General features: G+C 58.1%; 1 protein-coding gene across 1 annotated transcript in view; it reads left to right on the forward strand.

Moving 5' to 3' along the window:
- The window catches only part of VWA5B1 (von Willebrand factor A domain containing 5B1), a 55,071-nt gene that overhangs the window by 7,424 nt on the left and 32,793 nt on the right, over nucleotides 1-14,854 (forward strand). The window contains exons 2-4 of the mRNA XM_045859226.1: nucleotides 8,919-9,083; nucleotides 11,049-11,201; nucleotides 12,478-12,748. Coding sequence (XP_045715182.1) covers nucleotides 8,945-9,083; nucleotides 11,049-11,201; nucleotides 12,478-12,748 — 563 coding nt within the window. The 5' untranslated portion in view covers nucleotides 8,919-8,944. The remainder of the gene's footprint in view (nucleotides 1-8,918; nucleotides 9,084-11,048; nucleotides 11,202-12,477; nucleotides 12,749-14,854) is intronic.

The raw sequence follows: 14,854 nt of genomic DNA on the forward strand, positions 1-14,854 counted from the left end.
GCTTCTTCTGCTTCTGTGGATTTCACTATAATGTAGCGTGATAAATGCAGAGGAGTGGGAATAACACTGCCACGGAGCAAGTCCCTTACGTTCCCTTATACTCTCGGGCTTCCAGCAAGTTTCTGACCCTCGCTTATGTTCACCGAGACCATCTAAAGGAAACAGAAAGCTCTTACAGACTCCTGAGGCATCGGTGTGATGATAAGGCACACAAACTGCTTAGCACAGTGCCTGACTCAGTGACAGTTTATTCTAAGTGTCAGGAACTTCTAAACCCTCTCTCCCTAAACCTGGCTGCAGGCGGGGAACCCTGTATCCTAGACACGCTTCTTCCACCGGCTCCCCATTCCCTATGAACGCTCAGCTGGCGCTTCGTCAGCTGGAGTCCTGCTAAGAAAAGGGACACCGCCAACTCCTTCCGAGGTTCCTCGGCGGGAAGTCGCCCCCGAGGATCCATCTGGAGGCCTCTCCATGTGTCCAGTGTGGTCCCAGCATGCTGATTCGGTAGGACAGTCATGGCATTCAGGCGCCGCAGGGGAGTGGAACCTGGGCTTTTGTCCCCGCCTGTGCGGAGGAATCACAGCGTCTGCGTAAGAGCCAGCGGGTGAGCTGAGAGGTCTCGGCTCCTGGACCTGCTAGCGGGCCGCGGAAGGGCACGGTTAGCAACACGGGTTCTGCAGCCCGGCTGCTTGGGTTGAAATTCTGACTCTACCCTGGATTCACTATGTGACCTTGAGATTTACTGAACCTCTCTGGGCCTCAGTGTCCTCAGTTGTAAAGTGAAGGTGATCAGCTTCACAGGGGCCTTAACGGGGATCAAATGAGATCACGCCTGGGGCATGCCGGAACCACTCGGCGCCGCCTCTGAGAGTAGAGCCAGCAAGTCAGACAGGCCGACTCCTTAAAGAGGCACCCTGTAGTGTCCCTTAAGAAAAGGGAGCGGGGTTAATTCTCCTGGCCCACCTCGTCCTGTTGTTCGATTCAGACGCCATGACGGGGTGGGGGTGGTGTGAGGAGGTGGCCCTGTCCCGATCATGCGCTCATTCTGCAAGCACCGAGCCGGAAGGAGGCCCTGCGGTTAGAGATCCGCTCCGGAAGCGGGAGTCCAGACGCCAGCTGCACCGCTTGCAAGTGCATCCGCTTGGGCAGGAGATGTAACCACTCAGGGCCTCAGTCTCCTCACCTGCAAAATAGTCAGGCCTGCTTCCCAGGGCCGTCCTGAGGGTCACCTGAGCCAATGCATGGAAGGAGGTTAGATAGATATTAATTGTTTGATATGTGTTCACTCTTTATTATCTTAAAGAGCTGCTTCAGCCCGGTTCCACGTGCTGGGGACTGTAACAAGGAGCAAGACAGCACTGGCCCCTACTCCGGGGTTTACACCCTCAGGGGTATTGGCCAGGACAGGCGCAGAGCCGGCAGCCCACCAGTCTTCATGACCCCCCGGGACCCCTGTGTGCTAGGCCTCAGAGGTGGGCGCTGGAAGCAGGTGACAGCAGAATTCCAGTCCGGGGGCCCACGTGGGGTCCGTGGCAGCACTCGGGCCTGGGAGCTTGGAGTCCATGTCCAGTGCCCCCGGCACACACAGTCTCTCCATGCCACCTGAGGGGACAGCATGTGGTGGTGGCAGCCTCGCAGCTTGGCACAACCCACCCTGGGACCTCAGAGGGAAACTAAGGCAAGGAGTCTATCCTTCAGTCAATACGAGGCTGGGCACCCTGGGAAAGGCGGTCTCTAGGGTGGCCAGAGGGCAGGTCTGGGGACTGTGGGTGTCCACAGGGAAATGCCAAAATCAGGAGGCCAGATGCAGGCTAAGTTGGTGGAGGGTCAGACCAGAAAGAAGCCCCCAAGAGAGAGGGAACTGAAAGCGATCGCCAGCATTGGTTGAGGAAGAGGCGCTGGCGGAAGCACTTCGCACGCAGAACCTCACCTGTAACCCTCACGAGGACCCGGGAAATAAACCACCACTTCACGTGCCCATGATGCAGAGGGTAGCTGAGCCTCGAAGAAGCTTTCCAGTGAGAAAGTGTTTGCTATGGAGGAGGCAAGGCAGGGTCCGGGAGCAGCAATTAGCTCCCTCGTCTGTCATTTTGCCACTTGGAGGCACAAGAAAGCAGACCCAGAAGGGACACGGCTCCGGGCTGGATTCCCAAACAGCCCTCCCTTTGTGCCATCGTCCCGTGAGCTCCTCAGCAGGCAGGGAGGGATGGGCTGGAGGCTCGGACAAGGCCGAGCCACGCAGAGAATGCACTCAGGACTGCCTTTCAGTGGGGCCCGGGGATGCCGGCAGCTCAGCCGGGAGCTCGTCTCGCCGCTGGGCCCCTGGGAAGGTGGGTGGAAACTGGATTTGTGTAAATGGAGTCCAATTTTCCCAGCAATGGGGGGCTCATTTTTCTGAGGGACCCTCAGGGGCAGAGACTCCGGCACTGGCACCTTATTGCTCCCCAGGGAGCAGGTGGACACATTTGTCCACCTGCCAGCAGCACCACTTATGTGTATTTAAGCCGCCTTCTCCTTAATGTTATACAACGAAGACTGCCCGAAACCCGACAGACAGCCCTTATTTACCTGGAGTTTTCGGATCCCGGTGTGCCTCCCTCCCTCTCCCTCCTTCGGCTGGTCCAGACACAGCTGGGCTGCCAGTCCTGGATGTCCCCGTGGCCGCCCTCCAGGCCCCTGGGCCATGTGGGCACACTAAGCACTGTGAGGCCTGGGCAATTTCTGTCCTGACCATCCCCCACCTCCACACACTCCCCGCCCAAAAGGAGACACAGCTACCTCTGGGATGGAATCCTATAGGCTTTAGGCTAAAATAGAAGGATTTCCTTCACTACTAGATTCTTTAACTGAACCCATAGCCGAGCCCTATTCCTACCCCTGACACATTCCATCTTACTCATTTCTTCATTCACCCATTCATTCACCCATTCATTCACCCATTCATCTATTCATTCATTCATCCATTCATTCATTCAACAAAGGAGCATATGCCCTCCATCCATTTGATGCACTGTTGAGCCCAGCTGTGGACCAGGCACTGGGGAGAAACAGCTGTGGTCTGGAGCTCTGGGAGCCAACAGCCTCCTGGCTGGGTGGGTGGGGAGTAGGACCAAGACTCGGCCTCGGGCCAGGGTCCTTGTGCCCAGGACCCTCTGTAGCCCAGGCCCAGCACTGTGTCTGGCACATAGTAGGGGCTCCATATACATCTGTTGAATGGACGTACCTCACATAGATAATGAGATTGCCGACCTGAGACTGTGCTAGTCGAGGGCAATCGTATCCAGCTCAGAAGTAAGGAAGCAGGAAGAGTCTGGAGAAAGAGCAAGCGGTCTCAACTGACTGGCGCACGGGGTGGGTGGGGAGGTGTCAGGCGCGTGGCTTTGTTACCTGTATCAGCTGGGGATGGGCCCAAGGGGAAGGGGTTTAGAGGAAGGAGACCAGAATGTGAGAACCCCAGAATTCTAGAAGCTTAGAACAATCAGACCATCAGACCGGATCCAGAGACCTGCCCGCACTCTGACGGGGCTGTTGGTGCAGGTCTGTGAGCAAACGGTCCTCACAGAACAGGCTCCCAGTGAGGACATGACAGCTCCGACCTCTCGCAGGGTCGGCGCCAGGGAACAGGATGAGGACCCCCAGCCCGAGGTAGGTGGGCCGAGTAGCGGAGTAAGGGAGCCAGAGGTGCTTGGTAGGCTCAGTGCGCATCTGGCCCAGGCCTGGCTGAGCGCACTCGGCTCCCCACCTCTGTGGACACGATCGGGGGGCGGGGATCCAGACTGGGCGCGGTGAGAGGCCCGCAGAATGGCCTCCCAGGTGGAGAAAGGAGGTCTACCCTTCTGGCTCTGGGACAGCACTGAGCTGGAGATGAGAGCAGATGGGGCAGCCTCCGTCTCCAAGGGCGGAATCAGAGGGGTCTTCCCAGCCCTGCCCAGGGGTCGCTCAGCCCAGGAAGGGGGCCTTGCAGGAGGCCCAGGGAAGAGTGCAGAGAAGACAGGCCCGGCCCCTTCAGGATCTGTGGATTCCTGCCCGCTCACCCGACAGGGACCCTCCCCTTTATTCTCCGTGTCCTGGGAGGTGGGCACCATTGCAGTACCATTTTACAGATGCAGAAGCCACGGGAAAAGAGGTTAAGAAACTTGCTGAAAGTCTCACAATATGCAAGTAGCAGAGCCTAGACCAGTAACTGACCCAAGGCCATCAGGAAGTGGCCCTCCAGGGACTCTAACCTCAGGCAGTCCTCTAGATACAGGGACCAAGCCACTGCCCCATAAACAAGTTTACCCTTTCCAGTCTGTGCCTAAAGCAAATAGTCCCTGGCAAGGCGGGGGTGGGGGTGGGGGTGGGGCCCCTCCCCTTGACCCCAGGGGCCCTGATGCAGCCGTTCCCCACGCCCATCGCCCATCATGATGACTAAAGACAAGCAGGGCCCCGGCGCTCTTACCTGCTCCCTCCTTGCACGTCCTTTAACACATCTAAATCAAGTGACACCGCACCTGCTGCAAGTACCTGCTGGCCCGGTCTCAGTTCTCAGCCCAGCCCACTGCACCCAGGCTGTCGCAGGGCCCACTCTGGACCTCAGACCACAGGCCTCCCAGTGGTGTCTTCTGGAGCTGGGGAGGGGGCAGGGGCAGGCTGAGCTCGGGGTGCAAGCAGGATCACAGCAGCAGCTTGAGAGGCCTCAGAGCCAGGGGAAGCCCCATGTCCCCAAGACCCACAGCCCCAGTTTGCCAGGCTCCTGGTTCTCTCTCCACCTTTTCTTCCCTCTTCCCCACACTCCAACCCTCCATCACTCTCCCCTGTGCGTGGCATGGACTGGGAAGCAGCTGGGAAGGGAAGGGGCAAGCTCCAGAGGAAGGCGGCTTCTAGCCTGACTACTCACCCGCTGTGTGACGCTGGATTCCAGACTCCTCTGCCTCTCAGCTTCCCCACCTGTAAACTGAAAGTGGGCATGCGCATTGGCAATGATCGTGAAACATTAGAATCTGGTAGATGCCCCATTCAGAGTCCCTCCTCTGAGCTGAGCCCTGGTCGGGGACACGGGCCAAGAAGAAGGAGATGCGCCTGCTGTTCGTACAGAGCTCACAGCCCTGGGGGAGCGGGGAGAGGAGCCCTCGCAGATGGGCAGGTGCAGTGCTCTGTGATGTGGGATGGGACAGACGAGCGCTCAGAGGCTGTGGAAGCCCGAGGAGGGCATGTGCGATGGACTGGGATGTCAGGGGGGCTTCGTGGAGGAGGTGACCACGGAACTGGGTCTTAAACAGTGAACAGGACTTTGTACAGCAGAGAGGAAGGCACCCATCATCACAGAAAAAGGCTCAAGGTTGGGAAAGAACCTGATCTGTTCAGGGAGGTTGCTGACATTCATTCCGTCATTTAATTCAAGGTTAAATGTTTATTGAGCACCTGCTATGTGCCAGGTCCTGTACTGGCTACTTTTTACATTGTATTCAATCTAGGAAGCCAGTGGCCCCTGCACTTGCCAGAGTTTTATAGTTGAGGGGACTAGCACTCAGGGATTAAATGACTCGTCGGGGCGAGCAAAGCAGTAAATTATCCACCAGGATTCACATCTCAGTTTGTCTGGCTCCAGAGAGGCCTGTCTGAAGGGGAGCAGTCGTTTGGGGTTTACAGGTTCTAGGCCACTGAGAAGCAGCCTGGGTATGGAACAGGGAAGCTCCCAGAACCTGGGTAGCGCGCTCAGGGCTCCGGTTCAGCACTTTTCATTCAGAGAAACACATCATTCAAAGCTCTTTGTGACCCTTAAAGAATATTAAATAGGGCCCATTTGTAATTCAGGGCACCCCTTCTTAAAAATCCTCTTTTCTCCCCAGTTCTCCTGTGGCTGCGTAAGGCGTCTAGTGGCCCCTCCATCCCCACGCCCCCACCCGTCCTTTCTCCCAACCCATTCGGTCCCCTTCCTGTTCTCTCTCACCCCTCTTAGCCCGTTTTCCAGATTCAGAATCGAGGCAGTCAAGGACCGGGGCGAGGACAGGTGTCTGGCAGATTAGGGACGGAGGTGGGGCAGGCAGCACGTAGGCCCCGATGCACTAAATTCAGCCCGTATCACCACCTCGGGCCCACTCACTCACACCATTCCTGAGGCCACGCCCTCGCCTCTCAGCCCTGGACACAATGTCGGCGGCTTCTTCCCTGCCAGGAATCTCCTGTGGTCTGGTGTCCACTCAAAGCCCGGGCTGGAATGGTTGGAGGACGCATGCTCAGCATTCTCTGCTCTGGTCCCCACCTGTCACAGGGATGGCCCTGGGCTCCTCCCAGGAGGAAGCCCTACCCACGCGCCTGTTGTACCCCTATGTCCTTCAGATACCCCAAACTCGTGTGCACACCAAACACCTCTCTCTTGAGGCCTCAGTATGCTCATCTGCAAAATAATGTCCCTGGCAAGATTGTGGCAGGGATTAAATGAGATCACACGCGTGCCTGGCACATGGCTAATGTTCACTCGAGTTCAGCTGCTCTTGCGGCTCTTCCCCCGAGCTCCCCAGTCTCCTCTGTGGATAGGCTGTAAGTGCCTCGTGGACCGAGCTGTGTCTTATCTTTGCACCCCCAGTGGCAACTTTGGAGCCTGGGACGCAGGCAGGGCTTACCAAGACCGGATGAATGGATGAAAATATGCGCTAATTAGGCCCCAAAGAATTTCAGATTTACTCTTCCCACGAGGGCCGATGTCATTAATGCGTTCTTTCTGAGTGAGTTCGCCCTGGGTCATCCACATGGCTTATCCAAGCACCACGTCCCAGGAGAGGGGCATCCCCAGGAAGCCTGGGGTGGGCGTCAGGGGTGGGGGGGAAGACCTGGTTGGATGAGATGCCCTTGGCAACACTCCACCCCACGATGGACTGAACCTTGAGGCCAAGCGCGCCCCACATGCGCACAGTCAGGGCGCTCATTGCCCGAAGCTGCAGTTCCACCAGCATTCCGCCCAGGAGCGAACCAGGATGCGAGGGGGAGGGAGGGGTGTGGGCGGCGGCTCAGGAAATGAACTCCGCCATGTTGTTCTGACCCCTGCGGATGGCCAGGCTTTGCTGGGGCGCCCGAGCCAGAGGACTGCGAAGACAAGGCAGCTGGGGAAACAGCAGCTCCCCAGCCCCCAGCTCCTTATCTCCCTGCTTCTGCCAGTCAGCCGGCGCAGATAAGCCAGGCCGAGAGCGGTCTGGGCCGGAGCCACAAAGGAGAATGTAATGAAATGATACCGCTGGCCTGGCAGGGAGGGCGGGAGCGTGGAGGGTCGCAGCCGGGACGTGGGGGTGTGCGGGGGGTGGGAGGGAAGAGCTCCCCTCTTTGAGAAGAGGCAGAAGAATCAGCACCCATTGAACAGCCTTGCAAATAAATGGCAACAGGCTGGGAGCCCATGGCAGCTTCTCGGGCACAGAGGAGAAATCCCAGAGAGAAGCAGACCTCACACGTGTGTTCCACACCCGTTGTTCCCCTGCACTCCCCACTCCCAGCCCGCGCCTCCGAGGCAGTGATTGCCCGCCAGGGTCTCAGGAGCCCGGCAGAGAACCCACACGGTGCCCTAAGAATTGCTCTGGAGTCTTTCACTTTGGCATGATGGCGGCCACTCATCCTTTCACTCACTTAACCAGCACTGAGGACACGGTGCGAGCAAACCCAGGCACGGCCGTGCCCTCCCAGAGCACACATTCTAAAGGGGACCACAGACAGTAGCAAACAATCTCCCAGAAACAAATGCACCCCAGCACACTGATGCCAACGCCCCGAAGGAGAGAAACTTGGCTCTGAGGGCGGGCAAAGGACACTGGGCACGGTGGTCTGGCTCCCCTGCGGGGGGTGGGGGGGGTCTGAGTCAGCATGCAAGGATGAGTAGGACATTACTGGCTAGAAGAGGGTTGGGGGTGAATGTTCCAGGCAGCAAAGGACACACACCAAGAAGGGAGGGGAGGACACATTGAGGGATGCAGTGGAAGCTGGGGAGACCCACAGAACGTGTTTGGGAGCGTGGTGACTGGTACGCTGGAGGGGACAGCAGGGCCAGACCACACAGGGCCCCCGGTTACCTTAGGGGTTTGGGGCTCTGTTCCAGGAGCAACAGGAAACCACGGGTGGGTGGAAGAGCGGGGTGGGAGCGGTAGGGACCTGTGCAGTTTGCGTGCTGCTACGTTAGTTCTGGCCGCTGAGTAAGGAACGGATTATCCGGTGGGGGAGGATTCAAGAGGCCAATCAGGAGCTGCCGTCCAGGCAGAGGTGGCGGTGGCTCGGACAAGGATGCTGGTGACAGGAAAGGAAAGACGTGGATGGACGCCAGGGCTTCTCCAGAGACCAACCACAACCCTTGGGGGTAGGCTGGGGGTGAGGGCAGAAGGGAGAAAGAGGTTCCAGGAGTGACTCCCAGGCCTTTAGCCTGCTCACTCGGTGGGATCGTGGCCCCCTTCCCTATGGCAACTTTGGGGGGTACTCCTCATTCCCCTTGTACCCCAAGAGCTGACTACAGTGGGTAGATTCACTGAAACCAGAGAAGGAGGGACTTGATGAGCTGCGCTGATCCCTCCTTTGGCTAAGGAAGCATCCGCAGCCCAGAGATTCTGGGGCTGACAGAGGCACGGGTCAGGGCAAGAGAGCGTTGTCCGCTGGGGAGAATTCCAGGCTGGACACGAGTGAGTCTGCTTGGGCTCTAGCCCTGCCCACGCACCCACCCACTGAGTGAATCCCTGTGGGTGGCCTGCCTTCCGGCCTCAGTTTCTCTGCTGGGAAATGGAAAGACGTGATATTAGCACTTCTCTTCCAGTTCCGCATCGTTATGGGTCACTAACTGGGAAGTGCTTGGGGGAAAGGAAGAGGAGGGTGATGGGACTGCCTGTGGGGTCTACAGTGAGAGAACAGGGCTGGGGAGGGATGGGGAGCAACTCCTCACTTCCTGCGCACCCCCCCATCTCTTGCAGACCCTGAAGGCTGAGTAGCCAGCGGGATGCCGGGTCTGCTGAACCAGACCACAGGGGCCACCCTGCCCCTCACGGCTTCCGACGTCACCTCCTTCGTCAGCGGGTATGCGCTGGGTCTGACCGCCTCCCTCACCTATGGCAACCTGGAATCCCAGCCTTTCCAGGGTAAGGAGCCCTGCTGGGGCTTCCCCAGCGTCACCCCTCCTTCACAGTGAACCCCCCACCCCAACAGGACTGGCTGACTGCCATCGGGCCGGTCCTGTAACCTCTCTGAGTCTCAGTTTCCTCACCTATAAAATGGGTATGCTGTTTCTGTCCAGCAGGCCTCAAAGCTGGTAGCAAGTCGGGTCAGGATTTGAGCCCAGGGTTGGGCCCAGCCCTGCCGACTGTCCCAGCGCTATTCAGGTTCCACAGGGCACACCCCCCTGTGTCCAATGGTCGGGCCTCCGCTTTCTCCCAGGAGCCTCACAGCGGGAGAGGCCTCAAGGCTCAGGGGAAGCCGGGGGCCTCCAGGCCCAGGCGTGTGGCTCTTGTCCCTGTGACTTTGGGGAAGCCGCTATCCTTCTCAAAATCAGGATGTCCCTTGGCCTGTCTGGACGCCAGGGTTTGCGGGTGGAGCAGATGAGGTCATGTGTGGGGAAGAGCAGCGTGGAATAGAACAGTCTGCGGAGATGAATCACTGGGCGGATGGGCGCTCGCCTGAGAGAGTCGTCTGTAAGTCAGACGCCTCGCTCTCCGCTTGGACGGGGAGGCTGGCCAGGGCGGTGCAGAGCAAAGGCCGGCTGGGGCTAGGGTTCCCTCTCACCCCCGGTTGGTGGGAGCCTTCTGACCCCAGCCCCGGGACCACCTGCCAGCTGACCCGAGGTCCTGAAGCCATTCCGGTTCTCAAACGGAAGCTGCAGGGAAACGTTCTTCCCCCTCCGAAATCTCCTGGGCCGAGCAAATGACCCTGTTCCTCTGTGTGAGAAAACCTAGAGAGGGTGGCTTAAAAATGGGACCCACTGAGGCCCTGGCTGACATAGCTCAGTGGATTGAGTGCGGGCTGCGAACCAAAACATCGCAGGTTCAATTCCCAGTCAGGCCACATACCTGGGTTGCAGGCCACGGCCCCCAGCAACCGCACATTGATGTTTCTCTCTCTCTCTCTTTCTCCCTCCCTTCCCTCTCTAAAAATAAATAAATAAAATCTTTTAAAAAAAAATGGGACCCAGGAGACTGCATTACTGAGCAACTTTGGGCCAGTCCCTGGGGGTTCTACATGTAGAAAGAACCAGTCCTGCCGCCACCCCCCATTTTATGGATGAGAAAACCGAGGCTTCGGGGGGACGGGAAGCAGGGGTCACTGGGGGCCCAGCACTGAGTCGTCCCAGCGTTGGTGGGCGGTTTAAACGAGATACAACCTGGACCCCCGAGCGAGGTCCCCCAGCCCTAGGCACCAGTCTGGACAGAGCTGGCTAGAAATGCAGACCTGGGCCCCGCCCCAGAACTACTGCATGAGAATCTGCATTTTGTCAGACGACCCCCGACCCAGGTGGTTTGTGGGCTCTTAAAGCTGGAGAAGCACTGAGGTAGGCAAATGGGGAGCACGTAGCTTAATAACTGGTGGCTGTGTTTTTCAATGTTCATGATGAACCTGTGAGTAGGGCTCTCTTATCCCCATTTTACAGGCTTAGAGAAATCATACCCAGGTCCGCAGGCGGCAGGACCCAGATTCGAACCCCAGTTCACTTCCTCCAATACCCCGGCTCCCGGGACCCACAGACAGCACACTTGCCACACAGCCGTGTTTTATTCGGCCCACACCACAGGGCACGTAAAATCCAGACTTCTGCTCTCTCTCAGAAAGTTGGCAGCCCTGGCCACACTGGACTTGCGTGCCTGCCGCGTGAGAGTTGTCTGAGACAGGGACCGCGGTCCCTTTCCGGTAGCCCACTGCGCACAGAGTGCCTGGCCCCAGGCCGTGAGGCCCCGCCTGAGTCCTCTCCGACATCCCCTAAGTGGCAGCGAGTACCTCCTTCCATCCGGCAGACCACAGTCTGGGGTCCCTTCCCAGGGAAGGGGCAGGCAGGCATGCAGGGTCGGGGTGGGGCTGGGGCACCCCGTGATGCGATGTGGGGCCCTGCCCCGCAGGTCTCTTTGTGTACCCACTGGATGAGTACACCACGGTGATTGGCTTTGAGGCAGTCATTGCTGACCGGGTCGTGACGGTGCAGATCAAGGACAAAGCCAAGATGGACAGCGGCCACTTCAATGCCACCCGCAGTCGAGCCACCACTATCACGGGTAAGGAGGCTGGAGGGGCTGTGGCGGGGCCTGCGTCTGGCTGAAGTCTCAGGCCGACTGAAAGGACAGACGTGGCATAGGGCGGAGAGAGCACTAAACTAGGAGTCGGGAATTCTGTGTGCCTTCGGCCAATGATCAACCTCTCTGAACCTCACCTTACTGTCCATAAAACAGAGGCAACCTTTCCTGTTCTCATCTCCAAAGCATGGGGAGGATTGAAGGAGGCAACAAAGGGTTTTGAGATATCTCTGCAGAACAGGACAGCATGTCATTTAAACGCAGAGGTTGCGGAATGAGTCATACAAGGTTTGGACTCCCTATTCTGGTGCTTGCAAGTGGTGTGAGCTCAGATAAGATATTTAAATTATCCCTAAAATGAAGCTAATAATTATACACACCCAATGTTCAATGGAGCGTGTATGCAGAGCCCTCATTACAGTCCCTGGCACAGACTTCAGTATTTGAAGTGTGGCTACTGATGACTGCTGTTGAGGATGCTGAGGCTCAGGGAGGGTGAGTGACTGGCCCAAGGTCACACAGCACATTAGTGGCAGAGCCAGGGCTTGAATCCAGACCAAGTATCATACGATGTAAGAGATTCTTACCATTGGATCTATGATCAAAGGGACATGGGTTCATCTGATCATGAAGCTATTCAGGAGTATTTTAGTGAGCACTCGCCGTGCGTAAGATGCAAAGTTGCCCTGAAGTCGTTTAGACCGCTTGAAGCCTGGGAGAACAGCCAGGATGTGCCGGGAAGTAACCAGGAGAGCAGGTGGAGAGTGGCTGTGCCCAAAGAGGCCTGGAGACTGTCAGAGGAGGGGGAGAGGGGTGCAGACCGGAGGCAGGGAGGCATTCATGGAGCAGTTGGGTGGGTGGGTGAGACTGGCTAAGCAGGGATGGGGCAGTGGGCCTTTCGGATAAAACAGCGAAGCAAAAGCACGGATCCCAGAGGTGGCAGGTGCTTGAATACGATTCTTGTGGCGGTGTAGAGTCTGCGGATGGAGACGTGGCTCTCTGGTAGGGTTCTGTGGGTCCGAGTCTCCCGATCCCAGCAGGTACAGGTGCACAGGCCTGGCCTCAGACCCACGCAAATTCAGATCCTGGTGCAACAAGTTAGTTATTTGGAAGGGAGTTGGCCGAGTCAGACCCCTTCGCTGAGTCTGTTCACCCGTCAGCAAAATGGGCTACTCAGACCTGCCACGCACTGCAAGCTTAGAGGGGACTAGAGGCAGATAATCCATGCACGGCTGCTGACTCCGGGCCTGGCACCTAGGAAACATTCTGCAGGAGGGCGTTCCCACGGCCCCTCATTCCTGCACGCTGGAAAAGGTGGCTCTGGATGAGGATTTGGAGCGGATCCTGTTCGTGGTCAACCTGGGGCCCATCGCCCCCATGGAGAGCGTCACGGTCTGCATCAGCACCTCCTCGGAGCTCCCGACGCTGCCCAGCGGCGCCGTGCGGGTCCTGCTGCCCGCCGTCTGCGCCCCGACTGTGCCCCAGTTCTGCACGGACAGCACTGGCCCCTCCGGCCAACAGGATCAAGGGTAAGGAGCTCCTGCCTGGACAAGGGGACATGGGCCGGAGTCTCAGGTGAGGTCAGGGGTGTGCGGGGAGGTGGAGGCGGGGAGTCGAAGGTGAGGCTCAGCACTACAGATGCCGCCGCCTGAATGTTGCTCCTCCCCCTGCTCACTTGGGGAGAACGTTAGAATCTCCCTACAGAGCCTTGGAATGGTGCTGGCCGGAAGTTCTGGAATTTGGACAGCCTGGGAGGAGAACTTCCAGGCTTTTATTCTTTAATGCGCTGAAGACACTGAGTGTTAGGGATCAAAAATCATCACGGTTCCTTCCTTTTTAGAACTTTGGTGGGAGAGGTAATTATCCAATTAATACTGTGGAACTATGTACTTGCATGCGTAATAATTATGTGAACGGCACAAGGAAGAGGCCATTCTCGGGCTCAAAGTATAAAAGAGGGACCCAACCTGGGGTTCTTGGGGCCAGGCAGGCTTCTCTGAGGAGTGATGTTTCAGCTGAGAGCTCAGCAATGAGGGCGGAGTGGGCACAGAAAGGAGCATTCCTGTAGGCAAGAAGAGCGGATGCAAAGGCCCCGGGGCCACAGGCTTGGTGTGAGTGAGGAGCGGCAGCAGGCAGGCTGGCGTGGCCCCCGCAGGTGGGAGAGTGAAGCGGAGAGATCAGAGGGCTGCGGTGGCATCAGCTCGTGCAGGACCTTGAAGCCTTGGGTGAGGACACTTGGGGCTACAGCAGAGAAGCTGGAGGCACCAGCCAGCCTCAGACCAGGGAACACCAGCTTGTGTTACCTTCGTAAGCGCTGCCATGGGCACCAAGCCGTGCACCTTTGAGAGACGGACCCCCGTGGAACTGGGGACATTCAAGATTTGACCAATGAAGGAACAAGAGGCCCCAGGGGCCCTCATGCCCCTGAGGTGGCCCCCATAATCTCACTGTCCCAGCAGGTAGCGTTAGCAGAGGTGCTCCAGGGAGAGGCTGGCATTGAACCCCTGTGAACCTCACAGATGCTCGAGAGAGTGACTGGAGGTAAAACAAGAAAAATAGATGATACCAAGGGCTAGTGAGGGCGAGGAGAGAAGGAAACTCGTTCAGCGCTGGTGACAGTGGGATCTGGGACAGCCACCCTGGGGAGCAATCTGGCGACATTCCGTGTGTGCCCTTTGACCCGTGGATCCCAGAGAAACTCTTCCATAAGTTCAAAAGGGGGACACGGTTGAGCATCTTCATGGTGGCGGTGCCCGTGGACCCGGGGTGGAGGCAGGAACCAGTGAGGACAATACAACACCCTTACACGACGCAACAGGTGCCCCCGCATCTACAGCAGGTGCCGTGTCAGCAGCAAAGGCTGGTTTACACACGGCCACGTGGGCAGAGCGAAAAAAGGGGCCGGAGGAGAGTAGTGAATGAGACTCGTAACAGAATGTGATCTTTCCAGTTTAAAATGCATTCACAACCAACGGCCACCACGGATATAGGTACATGAACACCACACACCAAAGACCTTGGGGGTGGGGAGGGAGCGGGATCCCAGACGAGATGGGCGATGACACAGAAAGAGAGCCACCAACGTGAGTGATCTGCAGGGGACAGACACTTCCCCGAGCACGCGCTCAGAACAGCTGTGTCATTATCATCCCCCTTTCATGGACGAGAAAACCAAGGCTTGAGCCGGGGCTCCAGGCGCCCAGAGACAGGGCAGGGATCCGAGAAGGGGTGTGGTGTAGCCAGGCAGGAGCCGGGCAGGCTGGGCGAGCACGCGCACTCACCCCAGTCCTGCCTGCGGGGACTTGGGCTGGTTGCCTCATCTTGCTGAGCCTCGGTTTCCCCAAGCGGGAGATGAAGGAGACAGGGCGAGGTGGGGGGACACTGTTGCCTTCTTCTGGGGGTCCCGGCGAGAACAACGTGCGCTGACGCAGTGGAGCACCGAGCCTGGCCTCTGGCCCAGCCCTCGTAGGCAGTGTGCCTGTGTCAGAATCCAGGCCCTTCCTGGGGGCAGGTTGAGTGGGAGAGGGAGGGAGGGAGGGTCTGGGGTGGGAGGGAGCCCGTGAGCCCCCTTTCAGGCTGGGCTACCGGGCTCCCTCAGCCAGGGGTGCCGGGGCTGCTAGGGACTCACTGTCCTC

This window comes from Phyllostomus hastatus, unplaced genomic scaffold, assembly GCF_019186645.2.
Source record: "Phyllostomus hastatus isolate PE091 unplaced genomic scaffold, TTU_PhHast_1.1 phas_scaffold_182, whole genome shotgun sequence".
In the NCBI taxonomy this organism is placed as follows: domain Eukaryota; kingdom Metazoa; phylum Chordata; class Mammalia; order Chiroptera; family Phyllostomidae; genus Phyllostomus; species Phyllostomus hastatus.